The 14415-nt window shown below is 55.5% G+C and overlaps 5 protein-coding genes across 5 annotated transcripts; 2 read left to right on the top strand and 3 right to left on the bottom strand.

Moving 5' to 3' along the window:
* Positions 1 to 192: 192 nt before the first annotated feature.
* On the top strand, positions 193 to 598 carry LY79DRAFT_574841 (uncharacterized protein; the record flags this gene model as incomplete). The annotated part of the gene is made up of 2 exons (XM_060559640.1): positions 193 to 418; positions 519 to 598. 2 exons carry the CDS (start codon positions 193 to 195, stop codon positions 596 to 598), a joined length of 306 nt encoding a protein of 101 aa, XP_060421053.1.
* A 474-nt stretch (positions 599 to 1072) lies between these two features.
* Positions 1073 to 2135, top strand: LY79DRAFT_533997 (mitochondrial ribosomal protein L37-domain-containing protein). Its single transcript, XM_060556398.1, has 2 exons — positions 1073 to 1537; positions 1662 to 2135. The coding sequence occupies exons 1-2, from the start codon at positions 1147 to 1149 to the stop codon at positions 1916 to 1918; spliced, it is 648 nt and encodes a 215-aa protein (XP_060421052.1). The 5' UTR covers positions 1073 to 1146; the 3' UTR covers positions 1919 to 2135.
* Positions 2136 to 4239, bottom strand: LY79DRAFT_533996 (TAFII55 protein conserved region-domain-containing protein). Its single transcript, XM_060556397.1, has 2 exons — positions 3946 to 4239; positions 2136 to 3863 (listed from the first exon to the last, which is right to left on the bottom strand). Exon 2 carries the CDS (start codon positions 3781 to 3783, stop codon positions 2296 to 2298), a length of 1488 nt encoding a protein of 495 aa, XP_060421051.1. The 5' UTR covers positions 3784 to 3863; positions 3946 to 4239; the 3' UTR covers positions 2136 to 2295.
* A 4985-nt stretch (positions 4240 to 9224) lies between these two features.
* On the bottom strand, positions 9225 to 11508 carry LY79DRAFT_664813 (uncharacterized protein; the record flags this gene model as incomplete). Its single annotated transcript, XM_060562967.1, has 3 exons — positions 9225 to 11099; positions 11149 to 11412; positions 11470 to 11508. 3 exons carry the CDS (start codon positions 11506 to 11508, stop codon positions 9225 to 9227), a joined length of 2178 nt encoding a protein of 725 aa, XP_060421050.1.
* A 455-nt stretch (positions 11509 to 11963) lies between these two features.
* Positions 11964 to 14412, bottom strand: LY79DRAFT_533989 (6-phosphogluconate dehydrogenase). Its single transcript, XM_060556396.1, has 5 exons — positions 13982 to 14412; positions 13905 to 13926; positions 13320 to 13844; positions 12835 to 13269; positions 11964 to 12774 (listed from the first exon to the last, which is right to left on the bottom strand). Exons 1-5 carry the CDS (start codon positions 14014 to 14016, stop codon positions 12334 to 12336), a joined length of 1458 nt encoding a protein of 485 aa, XP_060421049.1. The 5' UTR covers positions 14017 to 14412; the 3' UTR covers positions 11964 to 12333.
* Positions 14413 to 14415: the final 3 nt, after the last annotated feature.

The raw sequence follows: 14415 nt of genomic DNA, 5'->3' as shown, positions 1-14415 counted from the left end.
TGTGGTCGCCGCCAGGTTCCTCCAATCCCGACAGCCACTCCAAACCCGGGCCCTTGAGACCGACATCAAGAACCACAAGCTCGACCTCACGCCGCATAACCTCCGATTCTGGTGCCCCCGTTTTGTCCGTTTCTAACACACGCACCTTAAGGAGAACCCCCCCCTTTTTCCAACTCGAACACAACCGTCACGATGCCGACCCCCGAGTCTGAGATGTTCCTGGCGCAGAAGCCAAAGGTGGCCCCGACCTTCGACGGCGTCGACTACGACGACACCAAGGCATTCAAGCAGGCACAGGATGCCATCATCCGCGAGCAATGGGTCGGGGCCATGATGTTGCGTCTTGTTGGCGAGGAGCTGGGCAAGTGCTACAAGAAGGAGGGCGTCAACCACCTGGAGAAGTGCGGCCATCTGAGAGGTTAGTTGCACTCTTGCGACGACGGGCCGGAGACCCAATTACTGCCAGTCAGCAGAGATGGGCCTTCCCCTGAACACCGGTTGCTGACGAGAAGAAACAGAAAAGTACTTGGAACTGCTGAAGGAGAAGAAGGTCAAGGGCACATTGTTCGAGCAGCAGAACTACATCAGCAAGCAATAGACGGAACCATATTCTGTATGCGATGATGGGGCGGGAGAGCTTGGGTACGAACCAGGAGATGGTGCTCTGAAAGAGACTTTTTTCTACATCAGAAGGGGAACGCAGAGCCGAGGCCATGACGGACGGTATCACGTCAATTGGCCAGCGCGTGGTGGGCGATCTCACTCACGATATGTACAAATGAATCAAACAAGGCTTCCGGGGTTATGCATCTATGCATTGTCTTTTTGTGAAATAATTAGCTTTTCTGTGTACAAATTGATGTAAAATGATCAATCAACCCAATTGATCTTGTCTAATTGCCGCAGCGCTGAAGTTCGTTACACGGGACACGACCTGAGGTTGAAGCTCTATGGAGGTCCAGCGCCTACAGCCTTCCATGCCAAGTGCGCAACAGGCGCGTCCCGCCCGCCCCAGAATTTTTCTACTGCACCCCAAGCTCAAGCTCATGCATCTTACAACACTACCATAGCCAACGTGACCTTCTTGACGACAGCATACCCGTCGCACCATCCTGGCGTCCCCGTTCAACACCACAAAGAAAAACAATGATTTGCAGAACATGCCTGCGGCGGGCCTCGGCTCTGCCTCGACTCCCAGCCCCAAGGGCTGCCGCCGCCGTCCTCGCCATCAGACCCTTCTCCCTCTCCGCGTCCTCAAGAAAGGCAGCGGCGGCGGCAGCGGCCGACAGCGGGACTCAGACGAAAGCGGCAGACGCCCCTCCGAACCTTTCAAACCTCAAGAACGACGTACCCCCGCCGCCCAAGTCCATCTCCTCGTGCCCCCCCGGCACCGTTCTCAACGGCCTGAACTACTTCAAGGCCCGGACGGACCCGGTCGCCCTTCGCGACGAGGAGTACCCTGAATGGCTGTGGACAGTCCTAGAGTCCAAGAAGGAGGCCGTCGAGACCGCCGATGATCTCGCCGCCGAAATGTTCTGTATGTCAAGCACCGCCCCGCCGCAGGCGAGCAACCCTCGACCATCACCACCCTCCCCTCCCTTTTACCCCCCTGGGGGAAAATCTCGGACGACAGTCATGCTAACTATCATGCAAACGTACAGCCAAGTCCAAGAAGCAGCGCAAGGCCGCCGCCAAGCGTCAAAAGGCCCTCGAGGCCAAGCTCGTCGCCGAAGGCGACATCGAGGCTCTCGCGCCCAAGGTCCCGCTGCCGCAGCAGTCCATCAACCTGCCCGGTGAGAAGGGCGGCGACGTTGAGCACAACCTGTACGCGGCGACCAAGAGAGACGAGCTGCGCAAGGCAATGCGCAAGGAGCGCAAGGCCAAGATCAAGGAGTCCAACTACCTCAAGTCCATGTAAGGAGGCCGAACGTAGTATCGCGCAGTGGGTGCTGCGGCGGTTCGTGCTGCCACCGCCGGCCGTCGCAGCGTGCCTGGAACGGAGTTGTGTGTATAATAGGGAGTCAAGAGAAAAAGGTGGCTCTTGTACAATATCTACCGTCGGCGCCGCCGGCTTGTCGTATCATCACCGAAAACATCACACCTAGAAAAATAACAAGAGACGGTTTTGGCAAACGCCTTGGCTTCAGTTATTAAAGCTTGTATGCTTGAACTTGATAAATGTACACAACCGTGAAAAATGTGCATGGTGTGGCCTTTGGCGGACGTCCAAATCCCAGCTGAGCGTTTCGGTACTGCTTGCTCTTTCAGGGTCCCGCATCATACATACGCCCGCTGTTAATCTTCATCCTCCTCCTGTTCTCCGATAGACGCCTGCTTGAGTGATAGCTCTGCTCTTAGATCCTTCAGGCGAGCCTCGACACGGTTCCTCAGAATTTTGTTGGTCTGGCTCGACTTCTCTTGTTCCTTCTTCGCGATCTCGTTCTTCAGCTGCGTAATGTCCTCTCGCACTGCCTTGACCTCGTCCAGCCGCTCCTTGTCGTCGTCATCGTCGTCGTCATCGTCGTCGTCTTCGTCCTCCTCGCTCGCGACTGACCCCTCGCCGTCACCACTATCCTGAGCATTGTGTGCGGGTGTACCCGTGTTCATGGTCATGGGTGTAGCAGCCTCAAGTTGTGTTGCTGGCGTGCCAACTTCTGTCGTAGCCTGGTTCATCGCCTCTTCCTCGAAAGCAGCCATAAGCTCGGCCTCCAGATCATCATCGTGCTCATCGAGTTCGCCATCGTTGTAGCCATCAGCCGGGAAATAGCCGCTGTCGTCCGCCTCACCGTCAGCGTCTTGCTCGTCATCGGAATATTCATCACCAGACTGCATCTTTCGGTCGTCGACAAGTTCGTATTTGGAGGACAATGCGGCCGCGTCGGCCTGCAGGAGCTTCTTAACCTCGTTTTCCTTCAGCTCGATCTCCGAGCGACTGATAATCTTGGCGAATCTTTGGTTCGTAGCGTCGTGCATGGGTGGCGTTAGACCGTGGGGCCACTTGAAGCCATGCTGGATTATTGCGGGCAACGGCGCCTTCTTTGCTTCCTCTTCGCTCCTTACTTGCTGGAAAACCAGGAGCATGTGGCAAATGTCGGCAGACTTCATCAAGGTCTTTCGGTCCCAAGACTTCATGCCCTCGGTGATCGTGGGCAATTCCACCATGACCGCGGCGTAGGGCTGCCCCTTCACCACCACCATGGCGCGCCGGCTCTCCTCTTCGAAGAACTTCATCAGGATGTCTGCGCCGCCGTCCTTCCTAGGGACACCGACCTTCCCTTCCTCAATACATTTCCTGACGTATTCGCAGTGTTCACCGGGCATCATGCGCAAGATGAACTGCTCCTCGATCGTAGGATCCTTCTCTTGGTCGCTAGCCTCGGAGTCGTAACCATCGCCAGGCGGGTGTACAGGCGGTTTGCCTTTTGACTTGACGACAATATGGCCGGTTCTAGGCGTCGACACAGTTGGAGTTTTCAAGAGCTTAATCTTCTTCGACGGCTGGCCTCCACCTCCATCATCATCGTCGTCGTCCTGTTCCCGCTTCTTGGACTCGATGAGCTTGCTTGTAGGCTTGGGCTGTCGTCCAGCTTTCGTCTTGGAGGGGGTAGGCGCCGCGGGCCCAGCTGGTGTCGGCGGTTGTGATGACTTCAGCTTAATCTTCATGGATGAGGACGGAGTCGACGCCGATGGCGTCGCGCCGTTCTGTTCGCTAAACGAGGGTTGTCGCGAGCCTACGCTGAGCTTCAGTTTCGGCCGCGGCGGCGGAGCGCTGATTTCCGGCATGTTCGGAATCGTTTGTCAGTGTTTTTCGTTATCCGTTAGCGGATTATCTGGCTAGGTAATGACGGTTTGGGCGCTTTGCTCTTCAACGAGTGTCAGAAGGGTCTCGAAACCAAAGCGGCAGGCGCGCCTCGGTCGTCGCGGTGAGTTATGTGGAGCGCATACGGATATCTTGAGTGGCGACAACTGGTGGGAAAGAGGTCCTTCGTCTGAGCAGAGTATCGAGGCTTATTGTCGGGGGTTCAAGGCAAAAATAGACACACGAGGATTCACAGGTAAAAGGCGGCATGTATAGGAAGCTATTGGAGGCAAAAACCAGGCTGCAAAGTGAGGTACTGGCTCATGGTGCTTGGACAGGAACCTCTCACCCTACTTCCTAGGTGCCTAGGAAGGTAAGAGGTACTTTTTTCTAGTGGGCCCAACAGCCTTGCAGGTCGCGTGTTGTAAAGTTTAGCCTGACAAACGCCTATCTATGTCGCGCCCATCTCCACCACGGGTACATTGCACAGACGCTATTCCTTTACCAACACCAACTGGCAACAAAGCTCAGTGGTAGACCGGAGAGCAACCCCAACTGTAGGATACCTACCTACTCATCCTGTTGACTGGCTGCTGCCCTCTTTGTCTGACCTTGACTGGCTGCTGCCCTCTTTGTCTGACCTTGGTGGGTCCCTGGACGTTATGACTTCTTTTTTACCAAACACCTTCTATCAGCCAAACATCAGTATATGCTACTGAGCTTACAGGGATCGAGAGGCCAATCCAAGTGCATTCAAACACATTTTACAAGTCATCTGGACGCTGATGGTCTGACGTAGATGTTGTACAGCTAGAGCTTCAAGTTGGAACTTTTCCAACTAGCAGCACACACCAGCGGAATAAGTCCTAGGCAGCACATATGTAAGACCGAGGTTTCCGAGAAGCATGATTTGATAGTTACACCGTTGAACATCGACACCCGAAAATTGAACTTGTAGTTCCTGCGGGGCCAAGAGAAATTAGATACATGCCTGGAATGAAGACTTGCGACGTTCCATTCGGAGTAGAAATCGTTATCTGGGCTTCGCGGTCATCACTTTCTCCCTACGCTAACACACATTATGGACAAAGAGAAACGAACCGCACCCCCTAACAACCACGGTGCTTCTCCAACCCCACTCATACATTCATTCCTGAAACCCTATCTACACTACGGTAACTGCGACGGCTGCTACCACGGCACTTAGAAGAGCCGCAATGTAGCTGCTCTGGGTCGTTCTGCATCCCGCAGAGTTAGGGTTGAATACAGTTGGGGCGGTCGTCACCGCGAAGAGCCCGCCAGTGGGCGCCACAGCGTTAGCTGCCGTGGCAAGCACCATCGACGTCATCAAAGTGGACGGCAGGGTAATTACGGGACCAGGAGGACGAACGGAAGTAGTTGCATCTCCGGATCCAAGCTGCGGTTGAGCTGTTGGCTGGCTAGCCGACGTTGATCCACTGGACACAGAGCCACCGGAGCGGCTACTGCTGCCATTTTCATTGTTAGCGCCACTGCCTGAACCAGCCCCAGGACCGTTTCCACCAGGTGTGGGTGTCGGCGTGGGTTCAACAGACTTGATCGGGTTCAGGGGCGTGAGGTCAGTAGGCGAAGCTCCATTCGAAGGCGTGCTGTCGCTTGACCCAGCTGCTGGGGCGGGAACAGACGACTCAGGCTGAGGGGGGGCGACGGAAACTCCGGTTGGAGCAACCTCGGGAGTCCCCGCGGTAGGTGTGACACTGCTGAGAGGGCTTTCAGACGACGGTGTAGCAACAGGAACAGGAGCAACAGCCGCCGGCTCAGTAACTGAGACGGCTGGCGGAATAGCGGGAGTGCTGGTATCCACTTGCGGAAGAGTCGGGGTGCTGGTGTTCAGCTGAGGAGGAGCAGCGATCGGAGCGCTGGTGTTGAGCTGAGGAGCAGCGATCGGAGCGCTGGTGTTCAGCTGAGGAGGAGCAGCGATCGGAGCGCTGGTATTGAGCTGAGGAGCAGCGATCGGAGCGCTGGTGTTCAGCTGAGGAGGAGCAGCGATCGGAGCGCTGGTGTTCAGCTGAGGAGGAGCAGCGATCGGAGCGCTGGTGTTCAGCTGAGGAGGAGCAGCGATCGGAGTGCTGGTATTCAGCTGAGGCGGAGCAGCGATCGGAGTGCTGGTATTCAGCTGAGGCGGAGCAGCGATCGGAGTGCTGGTATTCAGCTGAGGCGGAGCAGCGATTGGAGTGCTGGTATTCAACTGAGGAGGAGCAGAGATCGGAACACTGGTGTTAAGCTGAGGAGCAGCGATCGGAGCGCTGGTGTTCAGCTGAGGAGGAGCAGCGATCGGAGTGCTGGTGTTCAGCTGAGGCGGGGCAGCGATCGGAGTGCTAGTGCTGAGTTGGGGAAGAGTAACAACCGGGAGGGTCTGGGTAGGAGCCGACGATGCTGGTGGAACAGCGCTGGTGCTGTTTACCGGGGGCGGGGCGGCAGTCTTGACAGGCTTAGTAGAGACAGTAGTGAAAATCGGGGTTGGCGCTGGCTGTCACAAGTCAACACAATGTTATCATTGATTTATAGTTGGATAACTCACTTCAACACCTGGGACTGCCGTTTGGTTGTTGGCAACTGGGAGACTGGTGACGGACCCGGCCGTAGTTGAAGACTCGGAGATCTTAGAGGTGGGTTGGGGGGCTTCAGGGACCGAGGTTGTCCCGGTAGCGTCGGGAAGAGAAATCGAGGAACTGGTCTTTTCAGCTGTGTCTGACGAAGTTGTCGTCTTCTGGTCCTTGGGAGCAGAGACTTTGGCGGGAGGGGTCTGGACAGGCGCTGAAGGAGTCGGGGTAGCTTCGGAAGAAGTAGACACTGAGGAAGTAGTCTTAACGGGCGCAGACGCAGTAGTGTCAGACTTCTCCGGGTTGGCCTTCTCCGGGTCAGCCTTCTCGGGGTCGGCCTTCTCGGGGTCGGCCTTCTCGGGTTCGGCCTTCTCCGGGTTGGCCTTCTCCGGGTTGGCCTTCTCGGGGTCAGCCTTGTCAGGGTTGGCCTTGTCAGGATTGGGCTTCTTGGGAGCGGACGCCTCGGAAGTGGACTGAGTCGGGGCTCCCTCGGTAGACGTAGCCTGGACAGAAGTCGATGCGGTAGGGGTAACCTCTGCAGCAACAAAGTTGGCGGGGATGGCGTTGGCTGGCAGAGTCCCAGAGTACACGACCTTTGGCGTCTGAACACCGGGCTGCTGAGTAAGCTGGGTGATCTGGAATGGCTCGGATATGACGACGGCCTTGGCGGAATCGGTGATCATGATGGCGAAGCTCTCGAAGGCTGCGATAGAGGCGCTTGGGCTCCAGTTCAGGCGGCCGACGTTGTCGATTTGCACTGCAGGGTTTGTCAGTTTCGAGGTTGCATGTCCTTGCAGAGAGGCGGGCCTTACCTCCAATCTTCTCAGCGACGACGGACAGGTCTGTCTTGCCGCTGGGGATGAGGTTGATGTTGATGGGCGCCTTGAGACCCGTTGTTTGCCATTCGACCTCGAACTGCTGGTTGGGCATCAACACGTCCCCTCCCCTAGGCTTCGAGATTTGTGCATCGCAAAGGGCAGCGCCCAGCAACAGCGCCAGTGACTTTGCGAATCGCATTGCGTCTTTGAATTAGTTGTTGAAAATAAGAGGATGCCGAGCCTGTTGTCCACCAAGATCGAGTGCCTAGTATCGAATCGAACAATATACGAAAAGAGCGAAAAAGGATGGCAACTGGGGCTCGCGAGTATCGAGTTCGAATGAGTGGAACGAATGGACCGGCTTGAAAAGAAGCTGACCTGCAGACCGTGTAGAAGAGAAGACAAGAAAATGAAGGTATTCCGAAAAAGAACGGCAGGAAACAGAATCGAAGGTGAACTGCGAAAAAACAACAACAACGACAACAATAACGGAACAAGAAGAGAAGCGAAGAGAAACAGAGGATCCGATGAGGCAGACCGGACGAGCAATTAGGGGTGACTGCATCCAGAGCATTCCCCATTCGGACTGACGCCGTTCTGACAATGGGTCATACTCCGTACTCCCAGGGGTACGCGGTTTTCCGTGAGAGGTTTCCCCAGAGCGCCAACCCAAAGCCAGGAGTAAAGGCTAGGCAGGGGGGCCGGGGGCGTCTCATCGGTCCACGCACGCTATTACGGGATGGGGTCGACAGCAGCGGATTGCAGCTTGAAGTGGGCCAGGCCAAGGCATCGCCCCGATGCACAAGAAGCATCTCACTTGACGGCTTTAGGCATCCAGGGCCGGCATGATCGCTGGGATGCAAACCACCTTGGTGAGGGGCGGCGATGGAGGTTGAAGTGAAGGATTTCGCAATAGAGGCAGTGTTGGGTCTCGTAACCACCGGAAGAGCTTCTTTCGTCGATTGCCATTGCTCGGCTAGGCGTCGCATTGTGCAGGAAGCTCATTCCGGTACTATAATATGATATCGACAATTTCTCCGCCCTCCTTGCCCCTAGCTCCTGGGAGCCCCATGTTTGGGTTGGATTTAAGCATGAGATCCGGTAAGGAAAAAACGCCCATAACCTCGAACGGATCGACGGGACCGCCGGTGTCAGTGTCAGACAATTAATTTTCGTCCAATCTCGTTGCGATGGGTCCCTGGAGGATCCATCTTGTCGAACAGTCGAATTGTCGAGAAGTTGGACATTGGACGTTGGGATGATAGGGGAGCTAGCGCTGTGGGAAAGCTGCGGCTGAGACACTGTTCCTGGGGTCGATCAAACCTAAAAATCTTGTCGGGTCCTAAGCGAGGGCACGGGACCACGTTAAGACTTACCATGCGGAACGCTGCGAAACCACTAACATATTTCACCATACCAGGGTCCTTGTGTCACCCATGTTTGACACCGTCACCCTCTAGACTCAAACAGCGTTCGTCGGGCGGCGTATGCAAGGTGCCATCCGTAAATGCGACCGTTTCACTTTATTCCTCCCAACGTACGAATACAATCGGTTCCGCTGAGCTGCAATCATAAGGCTGATTGGCCTGTCGTAACCGGCCGAAGTCCGACTGGGCCGATGGAGATTGCAATGCATCTGGGCGGCCGAGTCTCATGCATCCTGTGCCCAGAACTGTATAGGTAATATGACGACACACTGCCGGTCCAGCAAGGAGTTCGTCTGTCAATATGGAGCAGGCGCCCATAGTCATCGACAATCATTGAACACGAATAAACTTTGGCGGGCGACATTGGTGCTGTAGAAAAGACCAAGAAGGCCTGGTCCCATTCCATTCAACCAACCGCGTAATACCGTACAACCCTTTGCACCTGTCAACGTAAAAGCCATGACACTAGAACCAACGGTGAGCTTCGACCACGTTCAAGCCAGCCAGCCACCGTTCCACCTAAATATACAGTCCGTTTCTGTCCAAGGCACGTGTGCCAACCTTGTCTAGAACATGATCCGAAGTACCCTTGTCCTCTTTAGGCACCACCCTCGGACTGATTTCCTGGCGTGTTGGTAGACACGCCGTGGAAAGCATCGCCAAAGGCAGAGTCTTCCATCTCCATGTTCATGTCAAGGCCGTCTGCCATGGATGCTCCATAACTAGCCATCGCGTCACCGGCAGAGTCGAGGTCGCCCAGAGAACTAAATCCACCAGGCGTCTGAGTCTCCGCTGGCGTTCCGGCGGCCGATGGAATTTTGGCAGCTGCCTTGGGCTCATCACCCTCAGTCGCGCCTGTGCTGGTGGCAGCACCGGCACCGGGTTCAGGCGATGTTCCCCCTTTAGGCACAACCACCCACTCCCCGCTGCCGGTCCCATGGTCGGGCGCGGTGGCAGGCGTATTCTTGGTAGCGTCCGTGTTGCCCATTGTGACATCCTCTCCAGCGCCAGCAGAAGCGCCCGCAGAAGCCTGAGTCTCGGTCTCCTCAGGAATGGTTGGGGGAACTGGTGCAGGCGAAGGAGCGTTCGCGTTGGCTGGGGTTCCGGCCGTGGAGTTGAGAGCAGACATGTGAGTTTGCGGCGTGGGAAAGTTGTTCAGCGGAGTGGAGTTGGCAGAGAACCCGGTATGCATCTCATCCAGGAGTCCTGCCGCAGTGCCACCCATGTCGATATCCGAGTCACCCACCATCACCCCACTATGAGTAGAGCCAGCCTGGGATGGTCGTCGCGATCCCAAAGCACCTGCATCAGCGCCGGCCGCTGGCGGGAGAGAGCTTGCCGGCGGCGGGACGGGCGAGGGCTCCTTGACGGGCTCCGGAGCAGGCTCCTGGAACCCACCGTCTTGTATCCGGTGGACATTGTGAAGGACTTCGATTTGTCGGCCGAGATTGCCTTCGACCTGGGCCACAATCTCATCTACCTTCTTGTTGTGCTTTTGTGACCATGGGCCAGAGTTATCCTCCGAGTCTGTGTAGTGACCCTCAATGCGCCACGGCTCTGGGCCATGCTCCTGAACAGAGTTCTTGATATCCTTCTCGGCATCCACGAACACCGAGCTCGCCTTCAGGCTAGCCAAGTTTTTCGCATGCTCCGCCTTCATCTTCTCCATCTCGGCCTTTGTCGCGTCAAGATGCTCCCGGACCCTCTTTCTAAACTCGTCGGCCAGCCCAGGTTCTAGCCGCCCAATGTACGGCTTCTGAGGTGGTTCAGTGAGCGCATCCGCACCCTGTGCAGGGAAGATGCCGTCAGTCAGAGACGCCAGTTCTCCCTTGAGCCCAAGACCAAGATCAGGAGGTACAATCTGACTAAGACCGTAAGGGGAAGACACAATCTCCTCCATCCACTCATGATTTTGCTGGTATCGCGCAAAAGAAATGTCTCTTGGGGTCAAGTGATCAAAGAGATCTTTCTCTAGCTCCTCATCATCATGCAGAGCCTCAGCATGAGCGAGAGCTTGTTGATGCTGCTGGGCTTGAGCCTGCGCCTGCGCTTGTTGGCGACCTCGGCGACCCTGGGGACCAGTCGGAGGATAGGCCATCTGCTGCGGAATACGCCGCGACTGCGCCGGCGGGTTATACATCTGTGGTCGTCCACCGTTACGGGGGAACTGGATTTGGGGCCAGCTGGCGCGATCCGAAAGCATGAAATCCTTGCGGGCAATCTGACCGCACTTCTGAAGGTGATTACGAGTCGCCATAATATGCTGTGTTTCTTGAGAGACGGGAATCAGATTGACCGGAACGCGATCAGGAGGATCCGAAGGACCGTAATGCACGATCCAGAGACTGATGTCTGGCTGTGGCGCATTCATCACACCAGTCTGCGAAGGCACAAGGCGGAATCTACGACGCGCATGCATGGCAACCTGCTCTCCAGGAATGAATCCTGATTTGACGTAATGAATCTCGAGAGACTGCAGCCATGGTCAGTTTACTGCAACGACAAGACAACGAGATACGTACAAGTCCATTCCCAACATCCTGTCTATGGTATTGCTCTGGGCCCCAGATCATTCCATCACTTGCGAAATTTGTTCCGAGTCTCTTGAGGGGTTGCCATGTGAGGTAAACTTGGCCGTCGCGGGGTCGATCAAGGTAGGTCCAGAAGAATGGAGCCTTGTCTTTCGCGACTTGAGGTGCGGCCATCAGCCATTTCGTGACTTGGTTCAAATCGACGCGTGCCTGATCGGCATAGTGGTTGGCAGATATAAGATGGGCGTGGTTCAGCTACAGAATCATGAGCGACTATTGCATTTGCGGCAGGCCAACGGTGCAGCTACTGACCAGCTCCTGATCAATTCCATCACTCGGGTCCTGCGCCATGGTGGATCGCGGTCAAGGGCGCAGGGTGTGATATTGTTGGGTGGATGGTGCTGACGCGTATTGCTCTGGCAGCGGAGAGCAATCAAGTGTTGCCGCAAAGTGCGTTCGTGGTAAGAAAACTGGTAATCGTGGAATAGACTCGGCGTGCGATGCCGCGACTAATTCGAAGGCTGCGTTGATGGATGAGTTAACTCAGTAGGTAGATTCGCGATCCCCAAATTTGTCGCGACAAGGCTATGGTGCCCGAGAAGACGCTGATTTATGCCACAGCCAATCAAAGCAGCTCAGAGAACAGGGCCGTGCGCACACGCTCCCCTACCACTAAGGTGCCTTCCGGTAGCTAGCTACCTATACCTGGATGGGTACTCAGTGATGATGCTGAGTCATCCATAGTCTCCCGTGCGTTAGTTCTCGTTGTCTGAATTCCTCTTCCTCTGCCTACCTACCCACCTTACCTAGGTAGGTGGTGACCTGAGCGGTGCGCTGAGGATACCAGCAAGAACAGAAATCATGCCAACCTAGACGTTATGGAAAGGTTATGGCAAGCACATATATAGTTCTCAATTCTGTCTCATCCTGTCCCGACACCGAAACAAGTGGCGCGATTCGACATAGGGTTAGCTGACACCAGGGGCAAACATCAACATTTGGTATTCATAACTTTAGTGCAAAAGTCACATCTGCAGGTAATGAATGCTGTGTTTATCTTTTTTTTTTCCTTTGGAAATTACGTGGAATCGTTTGGTTTCATTCCCTTGGCACCATTATACCAGATATCATAGCGTGCCCTTTCCTAAATCTACTCGTAACCCATCCAGAAATCTTTTATGCGTTGTAGTTAGAAGCAGAAACGTTGCCTCCGCGGCCAGTCCAGTTTACGTGGACACTGGAATTTCCCTGCTTGTATTTGGACACCGCATCCTCCTGGAATTGGAATGTGTGAGCACCGAAGTAGTCACGCTGAGCCTGAAGGAGGTTGGCGGGCAGGTTCTTGGTGCGGTAGCCGTCGAACCAGGAGAGGGCAGTGGAAAAGGCCGGAGTTGGGATGCCAAGAAGAGCGGCCTTGGAGACGACGTCTCTCCAACCAGGCTGAGCAGTGTGGATGGCCTTGTTGAAGAAGTCGTCGAAGAGGAGGTTCTCGAGGTCAGGGTTGTTGCGGTAGGCGTTGGTGATGTCCTTGAGGAAGACGGAGCGGATGATGCAACCACCGCGCCACATGAGGGCGATGGAGGGCTTGTTCAGCTTCCAACCATACTCCTTAGCGGCCTACAGTACATGATTGTTAGTATACTTGGTTTGACAGAGAATACGAGAGTAGCCACATACCTCCTGCATGAGCATGAAACCCTGGGCGTAGGAGACGATTTTGGAGGCGTAAAGAGCCTGCTCGAGGTCGTCGATGAACTGCTCCTTGTTGCCCTCGAACTTGTTGTTGCGACCAACGTAGGAAAGGAGGGTAGAAGCCTTGGTGCGCTCCTCCTTGATGGCGGACAGACAGCGAGAGAGGACAGCCTCGGCAATGAGGGTGACGGGCATGCCAAGGTCAAGAGCGTTGACCGCAGTCCACTTGCCGGTACCCTTCTGGCCAGCCTTGTCGAGAATCTTCTCGACAAGGGCGACGCCGTCGTCGTCGTTGAAGTACATGATGTCACGGGTAATCTCAATCAGGAAAGAGTCCAAGACACCCTTGTTCCACTTGGCGAAGACATCACCGATCTCCTTGCTGGAGAGGCCGAGACCACGCTTCATGATGTCGTAGGCCTACAGCGAATTAGCAGCAGTTGGGAAGGCCGGACCCTGGTGACACATACCTCGCAGATGAGCTGCATGTCACCGTACTCGATACCGTTGTGGACCATCTTGACGTAGTGGCCAGCACCCTCATCACCAACCCAGTCGCAGCAGGGTTCGTCATCGCTCTTGGCACTGATGGACTGGAAGAGGTCCTTGAGGTAAGGCCAAGCCTCTTCGTTGCCGCCGGGCATCAAAGAGGGGCCATAGCGGGCACCCTCCTCGCCACCGGAGACACCGGAGCCGACGAAGCGGATTCCCTTGGAGGCGCAGTACTTGGTGCGGCGGTTGGAGTCAGGGAAGTGAGAGTTACCACCATCAATGATGATGTCGCCCTGCTCGAGAAGGGGGATGAGGGTCTCAATGTAGTCATCGACGGCCTTGCCGGCCTGGACGAGCAGCATGACACGGCGGGGGCTCTTGAGCTTGGAAACAAACTCCTCAATGGAGTGAGCACCGACAATGGACTTGCCCTTGGCCTCGTTGGCGAGGAACTTGTCGACCTTCGAGACAGTACGGTTGAAGGCAGCGATGGTGAAACCGTGCTATATGTATCGTCAGCAACGTGCGGGTGGCTTGACAGGGTCTATGAAAGGTTGACAGACGTCGGCAGCGTTCAGGATAATGCTACGTCGATGGTTAGAGTACAGCTCTTATTGCACTGGGTGGATAAGGGACTTACTTCTGACCCATGACGGCCAGGCCGATGAGGCCCATATCAGCGCTGTGGTAAATCGTCAGCTTCAATGCTCAGAAGCAGCAGGTAGTAGTATTCAGTTGCGAAAAAAAAACGGAACGGGACCTCGGAGCAGGCACAACGCCAGCCACAATGTTGGCCAGACGAGCGCTGCATTGCATGAGTACATTACTGTGTCCAGGTCAAACAGGAGGAGCAAGTAGCTGGAGGCCAACGTCCACTGCCACCTCCCGTGAGCCCGCACTAGGGCCGGAACATCATGACGGACACCGACTTGCGCGATTTGGCAGTCATCGTAGTCAACGCCGTGAGCATTGGAGGCCGATAGCGGGGTGGTGGGGTAATTGGCTTTGGGGCGAAGAGAGGGGTTGAAAGCTGACGAAAACTACTTACACAGGTCCAGACATGATGAAAGATGT

Source organism: Colletotrichum navitas, assembly GCF_030913465.1.
Source record: "Colletotrichum navitas strain CBS 125086 chromosome Unknown LY79scaffold_1, whole genome shotgun sequence".
NCBI classification, from domain to species: Eukaryota; Fungi; Ascomycota; class Sordariomycetes; order Glomerellales; family Glomerellaceae; genus Colletotrichum; species Colletotrichum navitas.
The sequence above is the reverse complement of the archived record's forward strand: the minus strand, read 5'-3'. Positions and strand labels throughout refer to the sequence as shown.